At 41.5% G+C, this 15,898-nt stretch overlaps 1 protein-coding gene and 1 non-coding gene across 2 annotated transcripts; both read left to right on the forward strand.

Moving 5' to 3' along the window:
• Window positions 1-5,004: 5,004 nt before the first annotated feature.
• LOC126021909 (lysozyme C-like) lies at window positions 5,005-11,288 on the forward strand. Its single transcript, XM_049782789.1, has 4 exons — window positions 5,005-5,158; window positions 5,717-5,881; window positions 9,880-9,958; window positions 11,222-11,288. The coding sequence occupies exons 1-4, from the start codon at window positions 5,023-5,025 to the stop codon at window positions 11,286-11,288; spliced, it is 447 nt and encodes a 148-aa protein (XP_049638746.1). The 5' UTR covers window positions 5,005-5,022.
• On the forward strand, window positions 6,920-7,021 carry LOC126023613 (U6 spliceosomal RNA). Its single transcript, XR_007500723.1, has one exon. It is a non-coding gene; the product is annotated as a U6 spliceosomal RNA (small nuclear RNA).
• Window positions 11,289-15,898: the final 4,610 nt, after the last annotated feature.

Consider the following 15,898-nt stretch of genomic DNA (forward strand, 5'->3'; position numbering starts at 1 on the left):
CACTACCAGAGTCAAACTCTCTCCAACCAATGAACCCAGAAGGTTTGTAACACACAATAAAGGTCTGTGAATTGTTCATTGTGAAGAAATGTTTAGTTCAAACAATATGTACTGATAAACTTTTGCTAACAAGAAATTATAGTCTTTTAACCTTGCAGGAAAAGAGATGTGAGCAGTCACACATTGCAAAAATCATCATGACAAAAAAATCCTGTTTAAATATACCACTATAGCAATCAATGAAGGATTTAGATCCCACTTCATTTCAGAGTGTCTGATCTGTCTCCCATTCGCTGACTCCTGCGTCCACCTTCCTCAAGGATCCTGAGGATTCCTTAGTATCTAGCCAAGCAGGCTGTGACACTTCAGTGAAACAAGTCCAAATTTTTCAATATTTTTATTTCTTTTAAACTTCATTGCTTGATTGATTGATTGGTTTTGGAGGCCACATCTGGCTGCACTCAGGGTTTCTCCTGGCTCTGCACTTAGAAATCTCCCCTGGCAGGCTAAGGGACCATATAAGATGCCAGGAATTAAACTGGGTCCCTCCTGGGTTGGCTTCATGCCAGGCAAATGCTCTACCGATGTGCAGCCCCAGAATTTTTTTTTTAATTTTATGTGTGTGTGTGAGAGAGAGACAGAGACAGAGAGAGAAAGAGAGACAGAGAGACAGACAGAGACAGAGAGAAAGAGAGAAAGACAGACAGAGAGAGAGAGAGAGAGAGAGAGAGACAGAGACAGAGAGAAAGAGAGAAAGACAGACAGAGAGAGAGAGAGAGAGAGAGAGAGAGAGAGAGAGAGAGAGAGAGAGAGAGAGAGAGAGAGAGAGAGAGAGACCTGGCAGCACTCAGAGGTTACTCCTGGCTCTGTGCTCAGAAATCACTCCTGGCAGGCACACGGGGACCATATGGGATGCTGGGATTTGAACCACCATCAATCCTGGGTCAGCTGCATTCAAGGCAAACGCTCTACCTCTGTGCTAGTTCTCTGGCCCCACATTTTTTAAATATTTTTAAATAGAGTACAAAGGTTATTTCCATCCCCTGAGAAGTTTTGAAAGTAAATTTCCAACCTGAGGCAAAACACAGAATCTTTCCATAAATAAGTTCTATATATTTTCAAAATATCAATCAAATCAGAAAGTTGCAAAGACACATTACTACGTAATTATCAAGTGCCACTCAATTTTATCAACTGTCACCTTGTAAATTAAAGGTGTAATTAATTTTGTAAATCATAGTGCCTTAATAAAAAATTAACTAGGAGCCAGAGTAATAGCACAGTGGTAGGGTGTTTGCCTTGCACTTGGCCTACCCGGGAAGGACCCAGTTTCAATCCCTGACATCCCATATGGTTCCCCAAGCCTGCCAGAAGCGATTTCTGAGTGCAAAACCAGGAGTAACCTCTGAGCACAATCAGGAGTTGTCCAAACAAAACAAAACAAACAAACAAACAAACAAACAAAAAACACCTAATTCAGACTCCTGCATTACAATTGGTTGCTGTGTTTTTGTGTCCTCCATCAGGGTCATTTTTTTCATTTTCATTCTTGCTTTGACAATTTACATACTTCGAAGAGCTGAGATAAGTGATGCCGCACAATCCTAGAGGTTATCCAATGTTCTCCTGGTCTCTCAGGGCCATAGGTGCATCAATGCCATTGATGCATTCTGTGCATTTTCAGAATGCACAGAAGTGAGACTCTACCTTTTTCCTGTCAACATTCAAGATACACAGTTTTTGATTAATGATTATTTTTAATTTGACCAAGGTATCATAGATCAAAGTAGGGTCAGCTTGGCAGCAAAGCCTAGATAGATACTATCTATCTCTCCAGCCCCAGAAAGCTTTTCTTTCCATTCAAAAATTAGGACAATTAATCTTCGGTTTGCTATTGATCTTTCCACCTGAAGGCCTTAGATGCAAATTGTCTTTATGTGAAAACCTACTAATGACTCATTCCCTCCTTTATTACAAATTTTTATTGACATTTCACATCTGTGGTTTGCCTTTGCCTTAGCTAGTTTACATTATTTAGAACATATTTAAAACAAAGGCCATTGATATTTTAATGGCCTTTGAGAGGGGAGTCAAGATAACTCCTTTGCCCATATTACCAGTTTTCACAGGGTCCTATAACACATTCTGAGTAACAAACAATTACAGCCTTTTCTTTTCTTTCTTTTTCTTTTTTTGGTTTTTGGGTCACACCTGGCAGTGCTCAGGGGTTACTCCTGGCTGTCTGCTCAGAAATAGCTCCTAGCAGGCACGGGGGACCATATGGGACACCGGGATTCAAACCAACCACCTTTGGTCCTGGATCGGCTGCTTGCAAGGCAAACGCCGCTGTGCTATCTCTCCGGGCCCAATTACAGCCTTTTCTTTTGGGATGGTTTTAGTTTGAAAAAACTATCAAAAGCCTTAGAGTTATACCAGGACCAAACAGGTGCAAGACTACTAAGTAGTAGGCTAGATACAGAGGGGACCACATATTCTAGCAACCCTGGGGGTGAAGGAAGAGGATATGGGAGGTAGGACAAAAACGGAGGTGTAGGGAGGACAATTTGGTGATGGGAATCCCCCCTGATTTTATGTAAATATGTACCTAAAATATTATTGTCAACAATATGTAAGCCACTATGATCAAAATAAAAATTATATTTAAAAAAAAAGCCTTAGAGCTTTAATGAACTTCCTTCTTCCAGGCTGCAGGTCCCAACACACATTGACTGATGTTCTTTTCTCTATCAAGGGAAACAAATAGGAATAATACACCCATTGTAACCTGACAAAATAAACACTGATGGGTATGTTCTTTTGAAGTTCTAAGAGCAGCCCACAGAGAGAAGATGCAGGAACAGGGGCTAGTGAAAGATTAAAGCTGATCGGTCAACTTTGACATGTGAAGTCCTCTGGTGCCCCTCAAGACTGATAAGCAGCTAGGTTTTCAACGATAGGTCTTGGCATAAATTTATATCTGATCTCAGACAAATAGGGGACAAAGTGTGAACTTTCCTTATATCTGCCTCCTTTTAATGGGGAGTCCTCAGCAGTCCACAGAGGGATGTGGTGTCACTGCCAGCAGTACTCAGCCTGACTGAGTGGGCTGAAGGGATTATGTTAGGATTATAAAGGGATTATGAACAGAGGAAACTGTTAGAGGGCTGATGGAGTGGAGAGCATGTAGCGTAGTAATTCAAACTAAGAGTCAAGTATATGACAAGTTCTTGGACACAGATCTGTGAACTTTCTTCCTGACCCTATCATCATTTCCTTTGACTTGCCTTTCAAGACTAACCCTATGCCAAAGGAGCAGTTCCTGGAGTATAACTCTGCCCCTCCTCAGAAGACTTGATTATTAAGTTCCATGGCTCTATAATGACTCCTGTGTTCTAAAATAAAGTGTGATGTAAAGCCTTTGGAAAGGTATCAGGAACTTTGCCCCTTGAGCCTATTTTAGCAGGAAAATACAGATTTATAAAGAAAACACATATTAGGTAACAAGAAAGTTCAAGTAGGAATCTGACTGAGCAACATGGCTTCAACTTAGGTCTATTAAAACTACAGGCAATGTAGCATCTAGGGAAGTTGAGATAAATAATGTTGAGATCAGGAGTACAATAAAGTAAATGCACACAGAGCAATTTTAGTCAAAAGGAATGCTAATAAAAGATGTGTTTTGGTTTTGGAGACAAACCAATAGTGCTGCTTGTGTTTGAAGATCATGATGTACCAGGATTCAAACTTAAGGCCACACATGAGAACAAATAAGATACATCCATGGTCCAGAGCTCAAGTTTTAATTTTTTTCTTCAATAAAAGGGTGTAAAAATTCATCAAATACCCTCCCCATTAAAAATAAACTCATTTTCACTTGTGTAAAATGTGCATGTAGTCGTGTGTGTGTGTGTGTGTGTGTGTGTGTGTGTGTGTGTGTGTGTGTGTGTGAGTGAGTGAATTGTATAATCTGATTTTGAGACCACACCCAGCAATGCTAAGGTTTTACTCCTGGCTCTGCATTCAGGAATTATTCCTGATGAGGTTTTAGGGAGCATCAGAGATGCCAGGGATTGAACCCAGTTTGGCTGTTTGAAAGGTAAGCTTCCTACTCCAGGTCTAGTTGTGTTGTTTTTTAAATCGTTCAAATACATATTCAGTAGGAAATAGCTCCTGTTTGACATCTTTTATTTGGGGAAGGGGAGACCTGGAACACACACAGTGCTCAAGTCAGTGCTCCTGACTCTGTGCTCAGAAATTATTCCTGGAAGGCTTGGAAAACCATATAGGATGCCAAAGATCAAACCAGCATCAGTCACCTACAAAGCAAATGCCCTACTCCTCTCGCTATTGCTCCAGACCCTAGCTCCTGTTTTGGATATGCTGTTACTTCCCATTGCTTCCTAAGCCAAATCTTGGTTTTTTTGTTTTGTTTTGTTTTGTTTTGTTCTTTTGGTTTTTGGGTCACACCCAGCAGCGCTCAGGGGTTACTCCTGGCTCTTACCTCAAAAATCACTCCTGGCAGGCTCAGGGGACCATATGGGATACTGGGATTCAAACCACCATCCTTCTGCATGCAAGGCAAATGTCTTACCTCCATGTTATCTCTCTGGCCCCCCTAAGCCAAATCTTTAAGTAATGTCAGGCTGTCATTTTCTTATAGCACAATCCCTAGGCCATTTTTAGACCAGAGATGATTCAACAGGGTAGGCACGTGCTTTGTACCCTTGAAGCCAGGATCAGTCTGATCCTCTAGAGCTATCAGGTGAGACTTCTGAGAATAGAGGTCATGAACTCTTCCAGGAATGACTCACAAAACAAACCAAAAAAAAAAAATGAATAAAACCCAACACCATCAAATATAAAAGAAAGCTTTTTAAGTAAGAAAATCAACACACATTTCCTGCTTTCTACATCTCTCAAAGGGTGGAGTTTGCAAACAGATAGAAGAAAAAGGAAGTAAAAACATATTAAATACCAGAACCAGCCAACCCAGCTTAGCAGAGGTCTGATTTCCCCACAGACATGAAGGCTCTCCTCATTCTGGGGCTGGTCCTCCTGTGTGTCACTGTCCAGGGGAAGGTCTATGAGCGATGTGAGCTGGCCAGAACTCTGAAAAGACTTGGGATGGACGGCTATCGGGGAGTCAGCCTGGCAAACTGTAAGTCAATCTGACATCAGAATTCCAATGAGTTAGCTACATAGGAAGGCGTTCGGAGCAAATGGGCTTTTCCAGGGATTTTCATGGAGAGTTTGTTTCCTTATAATGGTAGGATCTGGTGCAAGCCTTGTATGCAAGGGCCCTGGATCCGGTCTTGATACCACATGAATTCCTGAGCACTGCTAGGAGTGAATCTTCAGCACTGGGCCAGAAGTAGTCTCTTGCATTATTGGATGTGGCCCCCCCAAAAAAAGTAAATAATGAAGAAATCAACCTTTTTCATTAATATCAGATATGCAAAATTTAAAAATAAGGGTATGGAGGGCAAAAATGTTATATAATGTGAATTTAAACCAGGACACATTGTAAGCTTTCAGTGTCCTAAAATTTGCAAGATGTTTGAAATTTGGTGTACATATAGAATGGTTAAAAGGTACATTTAAGGATCTAAGGTATCTACTTATTGAGTTTTTGGTGCTTGACTCCAGACATTTCCTTTTGGGACTGTAGAAGTCATGTTGTGTTGCTTTTTTTTAACTAAATATAACTTCTTTCCAGGGATGTGTCTAGCCAAATGGGAAAGTGGTTATGACACACGGCAAACAAACTACAACCCTTCCAGCAAGAGCACTGATTATGGGATATTTCAAATCAACAGCCGCTATTGGTGTAATGATGGCAAGACCCCTAGAGCTGTGAATGCCTGCGGTATCTCCTGCAGTGGTGAGTCAGGCCCTTTGAGAGGCAGTGCAGGTCCTATTCAGTCCCACTCACAAAAATTAAGAGTCATGGGCCCTGAGCTATAGTACAGTGGGCAGGGCACTTGTCTTGCTTGTGTCCTACCTGGTTTCAATCCCCAGCTTCCCGTATGGTTTCCTTGGCACTGCCAGGAGTAATGCCATAATGAAAAGTCAGGAATAAACCCTGATCATTTGTCTCTGGTGTAGTCCAAACCCCTTCCCCATTACCCCCTTCTCCGCCACCAAAGAGAATCAAGACTCAATAGAAATGAAATGGCTTTGAAACTGAGGGAGCTAGTACAGTGGTTGTAAGGCACATGTGTTGTACTCGCCAACTTTGGTTCATTCTGGAGTCCCACCTGGTCCCTAGAACACCACCAGGAGTGATTCCTGAGTGCAGAGCCAGGAGTAACTTGAGCATCACTTGGTGTGGACTCCCCCTCCAAAAAAGAAGAAAAAAAAATGCCTTGACCTAAAAAAAAGTCCAACTCCACCTTTATAATTTTTTTAAATTTCCTAATATTTAATATAACACCATGATTTATCAAGTTATTCATAAAACAATCATTCATTTCAGGCACTAAATATTTCAACACTAATCCCACTTTCACCGGTATGTCCTTACTTTCACCAGTGTTCTCAACCTCCCACCACCACCATAAACCTGTATCCATGCAGGCACAAACAAATTTAATTCACATTGATTTCCCACAGCAAGTGGGAAAAAAATGACAGGTGGATAATTCCACAAAAACAAGTGGAATTAGCAAAACTTAGAGCAGCACAGCTCAATTTGAAATGATTGGTATATCTCTCCATGGTGTTACTAAAGTCAGTAGCTAAGGATTATCTGGGCTGTGGTTGGGGCTAACTGACTCTTCTTCTGTGTTATAGGATAGGCTCACTGATCTCTGGACTAGTTCCATATAATTTTCCCCATCAGATTTTCTGTGATACTACTGGGCTAACACTACTATAAGAAATTGAGGTGTCCAGGATTTATAGATCTAAAACAAATTTTGTGCTTTGGTAGCACATAGACTAAAATTGGAACCATACAGAGAAGATTAGATGGCCTCTGTGCAAGGATGACATGCAAATTCGTGAAGCGTTCCATATTTTAAAAAAATCTAAAACAAATTTTGTGGTTGAAAATTTGATAGCAGGGCCTGGAGAGATAGCACAGCGCGTTTGCCTTGCAAGCAGCTGATCCAGGACCAAAGGTGGTTGGTTCGAATCCCGGTATCCCATATTGTCCCTGGGCCTGCCAGGAGCAATTTCTGAGCAGACAGCCAGGAGTGACCCCTGAGCACTGCAGGGTGTGGCCCAAAAACCAAAAAAAAAAAAAAGAAAAGAAAGTTTGATAGCATATAGTCAAAAAGCTGGACCATTTGTTCAAGGGTATATAGAGGGTGGCATTGGGATGTTGCAGTTCATGCAGAAAGAGAAACTCCCAGCCTACCACCCCCAACTTTCTGAGAATGCCACAAAGGTGTCAACCAGGATAAGACTACCAAGGAAGAATCGACAGCCAGTATTTTCTTTTGGAGCCTAGTGTAAGAGCTGGTACCTTTTTCTGCTGGGAAGATTGTAATGGTCGGGAGTGGCTGGTGGGATTTCTGGTGGATCCAGTGGGGAGGGGCTTGACCCAATCTCATTTCATAAGACCCAGTCCAACTTCACCTTTAGAAATTCTTCATCCTATTCCCAATTTCCTAATTAGAAAATTAAATATCTGGTATAATATAATGGTTAATTTGCTAATATGAATGTTCCTAAAATGCTCCACTCCATGATAAATGTAATTATTGATATGTTCTCCAGAGCATTACCTTTCTGTTCTTATTTTTCAGAAGTTTAGGGATGATTTGATTATGTGGGTCTTTAAATTTTTTATTTTTATTATGCAATATTCTAAACACATAAGAGAAAATTTGTAACATTTATATAATAAAGTTTTATTTCCCAATAAACTATTAAATGTTATCAACATTTTATCGTACCTAATCTCTTCTGTGGTGACATTAAAGTGAATTAAGAACATGAGAGTTAACTTCCAAGTTCTTTAGTTTGTAACTTCAAAATGTATAATTTCCATATGATTACAGCAGTACTTAATAAGTTAATTTATAAATTTGTCTGATTGGAGCAAATATTCTATTGAATTTATATAAAGTACAAATGGTATATGAAAGGGCCGGAAAGTGGTGCAGCAGTAGGGCATTTGCCTTGTACGCGGCTGACTTAGGACGGACTGAGGTTTGATCCCCCAGGTCCCCAAGCCAGGAGCAATTTGTGAGTGCATAGCCGGAAGTAATCCCTGAGCATCACTGGGTGTGGCCCAAAAAACAAACAAAACAAAAAAGTATATGAAATATTCAGTGTAAAATATTGGAGAAATATTTCAAAATTAGTAATGTTTTAAAGAGTTTGTTTTAATTCCAAAAAGTTCAGTTCCATTATATTCCACTTTTTCCTTTTGTTAATAACTATGAAATTTTTTGTTTCATATGTGTCAAATATTTTGGGATATATTTTTTGTCAGGATAAAGTTCCAAGGGCTGGAGTGATATAGCACAGCAGTAAGACCTTACACATGGCCAACCCAGGACAGGCCCAGGTTCGATTCCCAGTATCCTATATGGTCCACTGAGCCTACCAGGAGCTATTTCTGAGCATAGAGCCAGGAGCAACCCCCCCCCCTTTTTTTTTTGCCAGGTTGGGCAAAAAAGAAAAAGGAGAAAAAAAAAAGGCAAGATAAAGTTCCAGCAATAAAATTGCTGGTTAAAAAAAAATTGGGCCTGGGGCCAGAGAGATAGTATAGGAGTTAAGATACTTATCCTGCATATGCAGACTCCATTTTGTTTTCTGATACTATATATATCTCTTTGAGCACCACCAGGAGTGATGAAATTGATGAGATGCTTTAGTGAGATAGGACAGGAATTAAGGCTCTTGTATTAGTGCATGCAGCTGACCTTGCTTGGATCACCACAACTCCATATGGTAACCTTGAGCACCACAGGAGTGATTCCTGAGAGCAGAGCTAGAAGAGAATCCAGAGCAACACCAGGTGTGGCTTCAGAACAACAATGAAAAAATTGTTTGGCCTCTCTCCTCCCCCCCCCTTTTTTTTTATAAAACTGTTTAGTTCAGAGAGAGAGCCTGCCATCACATTGGTTAAGAATTCTATGGGCCCGGAAAGATAGCACAGCGGTGTTTGCCTTGCAAGCAGCCGATCCAGGACCAAAGGTGGTTAGTTCGAATCCCAGTGTCCCATGTGGTCCCCTGTGCCTGCCAGGAGCTATTTCTGAGCAGACAGCCAGGAGTAACCCCTGAGCAATGCCAGGTGTGGCCCAAAAGCAAAAAAAAAAAAAAAAAAAAAAAAAAAAGAATTCTATTAACTGGGGCCGGAAAGATAGCATAGAGGTAAGGCGTTTGCCTTGCATGCAGAAGGACGATGGTTCGAATCCCAGCATTCCATATGCCCCCCCCCCCCCCGGAGCCTGCCAGGAGTGACTTCTGAGTATAGAGCAGGAGTAACCCTGAGCACTACTGGGTATAGTCCAAAGACAAAAAACAAAAACAAACAAAAAAAGAATTCTATTAACTAGGGTAAATGAAGCAACATGCTTCATTTCATGCCAAATAGGACAAAATAAAGGGGGGAAATATCCCCCAATATCCACATATTCCATGAAAATACTTGGTGAAAAATTGGGCGGTAGGGTTTGGGCCACATTCAGCAGTGTTTCTCACTGAGGACTCTGCATTCCTGGCAGTGCTGGGAGACCATGTGGGAAGCCAGGGATTTAGCTTGGTATGGCAACGTTCAAGGCAGGTATCTTACAAGGTGTACTGTCTTGGAAAACATTCCCATTGGAAAATGTTTTGCTGGTTCTTCCTATAGACTAAGAAATCTAAGCTAGATAAACCTAAGTGCATTTCTGTGAAAACTGTTTTCATTTCCCTCTTTTTCAGTTTTGCTGAAAGATGACATCACTCAAGCTGTAAAGTGTGCAAAGAGAGTTGTCAGGGACCCTCAAGGTGTCCGAGCCTGGTATGTGTTAACCATGAAAAAGCAAAGTTTGGGAAGAGGGGGGAAAAAGACAAAGTTACTTGCCCAACTGTTGGGAGAAATTCTCAAAGACCAAAGTAATCTACTGAAAACTGATAAATGCAGTTTTAGTTGTCTGCAAAACCACATATTACTAGAAAGTATCTGTGTTTTGTCTCTTGCGTGTTTCAGAATCTTATTTTACTACTCAATTTGTTTAAAGGATTCCCTAGAGTGATTAAGATTTGTCACACTCTAGGGAGTCAAAGTGATAATACAGAGTGATTAACCTAGGTTCGATACCCAGCATTTTATCTAATCCCTTATGTCTGCCAGGAGTAGTTCCTGAACATAGAGCCAGAAGTAAGCCCTGAGAACTGCCAGGAGTTGCCCCCGCACCCCCACGCCAACAAAACAATTCAGTGTATTTGTTGGGAAGGAGTTTGGGTTTGGGAGTCACAATCAGGAGTATTCAGAAACCTCCTGGATCAGGAATCATTCCTGATGCTGCTTGGGGAACCAGATGAAGTGCTGGGGATTAAATTGTGGTCAGCACCAGCACTTTAACCCACATCCTATCTTTGGCCCAATACTCAAAGTTTATTATTACAGTAATTGCTGGTGAGGTTGGATCCTGGGCAACTATCCACAAGGCGAGGTTGGAGTCAATATTTTTCCGGTGGGAATAGGATATTTATGTTGTTTGTTTGTTTTTGTTTGTTTTGGGCCACACCCGGTGACGCTCAGGGGTTACTCCTGGCTATGCACTCAGAAGTCGCTCCTGGCTTGGGGGACCCTATGGGAAGCCAGGGGATCGAACGTAGGTCCGTCCCAGGCTAGCGCAGGCAAGGCAGGCACCTTACCTCTAGCGCCAAAGGAATAGGATATTTATAATGTGTCTCAGTGACTCAGGTTAGGGGGAAGTAGGGTGTGAGCTCTGTTTAGGGGATTCAAACAGGTTGGGTGCTTTGTGGTTAGGCAATTAGGGAAAACAGGGCATAGGGGATTCCAGAAAGCAGGGTGTGTGTGCTCTGTGTTTAAACAGGGCGTGTATATCTCCAATAATCAACATTATGTACACACGGTTTAGGAAAGTAGTAAAATATTTAGAGTTGATAGCTCCATTTCTTATCAAACAAATCATGTTTAAACTCTAGTCTGTGTTCAATTTACTGATAAATTATTTTATTCTCGCTAACCATTTGAGGTAAATATATCCAAGAGAGGTGTGCTTCGAGCTTTTCATTGTTTCGCATTTCTTTTCAGGGTGGCTTGGAGAAACCGCTGTCAAAATAAAAACGTCTCTCAGTATGTGCGGGGTTGTAGATTATAACTGTGGAATGTTCCAGCTTCAGCTCAACTGCTTCTTGTTCATATTGAAGGAGGAGGAGTCACTCGGTGAAAGGAGTCATTCGGTGAAACTAATAATGATTTTTCAGAGGCAGGAATACAACATGAATTTTCACCTATTTATGAATGTGTTGATTATTTTATATTAGACTTACCAAAGTTTCCAGTTGGCTAATAAGAGAAATGTTCATGAATTTATCCATATTGTGGCTGTCAAATACATCTCCATTATACATTTAATTCTTCATGAAATTTTAGAAACTTTAGAAACTTTATGCATCATGCTGATCATGAAGGAATATAAAGAAGGATTAGGAGAGCTGTTGCTGTTTTAGTTTCAATAACTTCAATTCAGGTAATAGGAATAACAATAGAAGCAGATGAATTAGCAAACATTGTCCAGAAATAATAGTGAATTAACCGTAGGTAAGAAATTATGCATGTTGTAAACAATGGAATTATCATTAAAGGCTTTTTGCAACTCATACTTAGTCATTTTGTCTTGTTTTGTTTTTCCGGCTACACCCGGTGACTCTCAGGGGTTACTCCTGGCTATGCACTCAGAAGTCACTCCTGGCTTGGGGGACCATATGGGATGCTGGGGGATCAAACCACGGTTCGTCCTAGACTAGCGCAGGAAAGGCAGATGCCTTACTGCTGCGCCACCGCTCTGATCCCTCATACTTTGTCTTTCCTTGCTCAAAATCCATAGAAAATTTCTAAGAAAAAATTTGAGGAGAAAGATTCGGGGCCAGAGAGATAGCACAGGGGTTAATTAAGTCACCTGCCTTGTATAGTTAATCCAGGTTCCATCACTGCATTGAGTTTCTGAGCCCTGCTAAGAATGATCTCTGAACACAGAGCCAGCAATAAACTCTGAGCACTGCCAGATGTGATTCAAGCCATTATCCGTCTCCCCAGAAAAGATATTTTTGGAATGTTTTCTATATCCTTACCTTGTACCTAAAGAGCTAGATTGCTGGAGAAACATCCACAAACATTTCCTTAGGATCAGAAAGGGCCTCGAGTGTGTACCACTCACTATCTTTGTCAGGTTTCTGCAAACCAGTATGCTGGTGTTCCCCTCTCTTCATGGTGACGATCACTACTCTCCCTTCAAAGCCCACTGTGCATGTGCCACTCATGTGTCAACATTCAGAAGGCAAAGTTTTTGAGTAATGACTTCGTTTTTACCAAGGCTTACGGTGACATCTGCAAGTCCCCTCTGGTGTAAAGCATTTGGGAGGGGGAAGGGTCCTTTGTGTACTACAGTGCATGGCTTCCCATTTCATTCAGAATTCAATGTTTCTATACTATAATTTCTTTTGAGGATCACAATGTTTATGATTTGGAGAACTGCTCCATTGAAAGTTAGCTTCTGGGTCATTTTGACATGTTCCCATCATGATCAGAGAACTTGTTTTATTTTCGTTTGGGAGCCACATCAGCAATTCTCAGGAGTTACTTCTGAATCTATAGTCAGGACTCACTCCTGCTGGTAGTCAGGGGACAGTAGGGGATGCCAGGGATCAAACCAGGTAGGCTACATGCAAGTCAAGCACTCTATCTGTGCTATCACACTGGCCCCAGCATTAATTGTTTGATACAAGATGTTTTTAATCTCACCTTATTTTTTTTTCTATTCTGGCCCTAGAATCAGCAATTTCACCAAGAGTCTAGATTTCTCATAACAGCTAATCATGTCTGATATGGGAATGAAATTTACAGTCTCAAATATGCAAGGCAAGAACTCTATTCCTAAGCTACAACCTTGGCCCTGATTATTGTGAGTGAACATAGGTGTGCCAAGCCTTCTTTGCACATTTTTTTTTGCCTTTTTTGCATTTTGGGGTCCCTAAAGTATATTCCTAGGAGTGGTATTGATGGATCATATAAAAAAATCAATTTCAGGCCTGGAGAGATAGCACAGCAGTGTTTGCCTTGCAAGCAGCCGATCCAGGACCAAAGGTGGTTGGTTCGAATCCCGGTGGCCCATATGGTCCCCTGTGCCTGTCAGGAGCTATTTCTGAGCAGACAACAAGGAGTAACCCCTGAGCACCGCCGGGTGTGGCCCAAAAACCAAAAAAAAAAAAAAAGTTTTTTGAGAAATGTTCATATTATTTTCCAAAAAAGGCTGGATCACGATGAATCAATCAATGCTCTCGGACCTGAGGCAAAAGCTTCAAGGAAGTCAGTCTCCTGGAACAGTCATAGGTGGCCCCAGAGCAAGGAAATATTCTCCAGGTCATGTATTGCTTCTGTGAACAATGATGATTGTTTTTCTTATTCCATGCTACAGTAACCTGGGAACACTGGGTTCTATAGAAACCCATAACAAAATCATTTTAGAGCACATTAATGATTGTATGAATTACACAGAAACAGCCAAGAATAATTTTTTAGAAAAGAAGCCTTTAAAAGAAAATCAAGAAATTTTGTTTAAAAGCTATCTATGACTAATATTCTCTAAGAATAATAAAAATAAGAATCATTTAGTCACAACTTTGGATCACTTACTAGTAGAAGAGTCTCTCATAGAAGAATCTAGGGAAGGACCCGGAGAGATAGCACAGCGGCGTTTGCCTTGCAAGCAGCCGATCCAGGACCAAAGGTGGTTGGTTGGAATCCCGGTGTCCCATATGGTCCCCCGTGCCTGCCAGGAGCTATTTCTTTTTTTTTTTTTTTTTTTTTTTTGGTTTTTGGGCCACACCCGGTGACGCTCAGGGGTTACTCCTGGCTATGCGCTCAGAAGTCGCTCCTGGCTTGGGGGACCATATGGGACGCCGGGGGATCGAACCGCGGTCCATCCTAGGCTAGCGCAGGCAAAACAGGCACCTTATCCCTAGCGCCACTATTTCTGAGCAGACAGCCAGGAGTAACCCCTGAGCACCGCCGGGTGTGGCCCAAAAACCAAAAAAAAAAAAAAAAAAGAAGAAGAATCTAGGGAAAAGCCCGTAGCACAAAACCTGACAGCTGGAAACACTTTAAGCCTTAAGTTAAGGACTGTGGAAGATTCATATGAGTGTCCCTATAATAAGGCAGAAATAGATAAGGAAAAGGAAACAGGCTTTTTTATGTTCCTAAGAAAAACCAAGGCACATGATGGTTATATCTAATATAGGGCAACTGATGGAAACCACCTATAAGACTAGACTATGGCCCACTTAGCATAGGATTAACTATACCTGATCCCTTACCTTATACAGGAGTGTATAATGAGGCTGGTAACAGATGAGTGCTGTATGAAGGAAAAAGTGTCCTACTATATAAAAAAGAGGAAGGGCTGGGGCCGGTGTGGTGGCACTAGAGGTAAGCTGCAGGTAAGGTGCCTGCCTTGCCTGTGCTAGCCTAGGACAGACCACAGTTTGATCCCCCAGCGTCCCATATGGTTCCCCAAGCAAGGAGCGACTTCTGAGCGCATAGCCAGGAGTAACTCCTGAGTGTTACCGGGTGTGGCCCAAAAACCAAAAAAAAAAAAAAAGAGGAAGGGCTATTTAGTGTCATCTTACATAGGAGCAAAAGTATTCACTAATACGAGCAAATAATACAAACAAATAAAGAAGGCGTGGATCAGGATATCAAAAGGCCAGAGTTCTTTAATGTTTAAAGACTAAGAATATAAAACGTACATTTTTCAATCTAACATAAATAAGAGTTAGTGAGGAGTTGGATGATATTTTGGATAAAAAAAAAACCAGGGGCCGGGAAGGTGGCGCTAGAGGTAAGGTGTCTGCCTTGCAAGCGCTAGCGTAGGACCGACCGGACTGCGGTTCGATCCCCCAGCGCCCCATATTTCTGAGCGCATAGCCAGGAGTAACCCCTGAGTGTCAAATGGGTGTGGCCCAAAAACAAAAAAAAAACAAAAACAAAAAAAAACAAACAGTTATTTCAGTTACAATTGGACCAAGGCAATACATGATTGGAGACCTAAACCTGGACCCCCAGACATAGATTTAAAATGGTGGCTCTATAACATATTAAAATATAACAAAAATCTTGCTCACAGCTCAGGCTAGGTCAGCTTCTAAAATCAAGCAAATATTAATTACATTAACCACTAGCCTTAGGTCATATAGTAAATACAGACAACCACCAGAGTACCATTGTCTAAAAATAGTAAGATTAGATCTGAATCTTGATAAAGTCAGCATACCTAGAAATATGTGCCAAAGCTCTTAGCCACTTTCCAGCATCCTAGACTTTGTCTTTTGTTACACTAACCCCTTACCCACCTGTCTTCCGAGGAGGACCCAAGTGCTGCCCTCTGATGACTGAGCAGTCTTCGGCAAGGACCCAAGGGTTACCATTCCCAAGTCTCACTAGTAGACAGAACTAGAGACAATGCAGTAGAAAAGATGTTTTCCTTGTACAGGGAAGTCCCAGATCTTATCCCTGTCACCCAATATGGGCTCCCACTTCTGCCAGGAGTGATCCCTGATTGAAGAGCTGCGACCCCGGCCCGCAGGGTGGATGAGGGTCATGAAGTTATTCGTGAATCACGAAGAGGATTCGACCTGAAAAATAAAAGAGGGCTGGGAAAATTGATGGACTCAAGACGATATTCCGATCAAGAGTCAAATTTATTGGGGGAGA

This window comes from Suncus etruscus, chromosome 11 (genome assembly GCF_024139225.1).
Source record: "Suncus etruscus isolate mSunEtr1 chromosome 11, mSunEtr1.pri.cur, whole genome shotgun sequence".
Classification (NCBI taxonomy): domain Eukaryota; kingdom Metazoa; phylum Chordata; class Mammalia; order Eulipotyphla; family Soricidae; genus Suncus; species Suncus etruscus.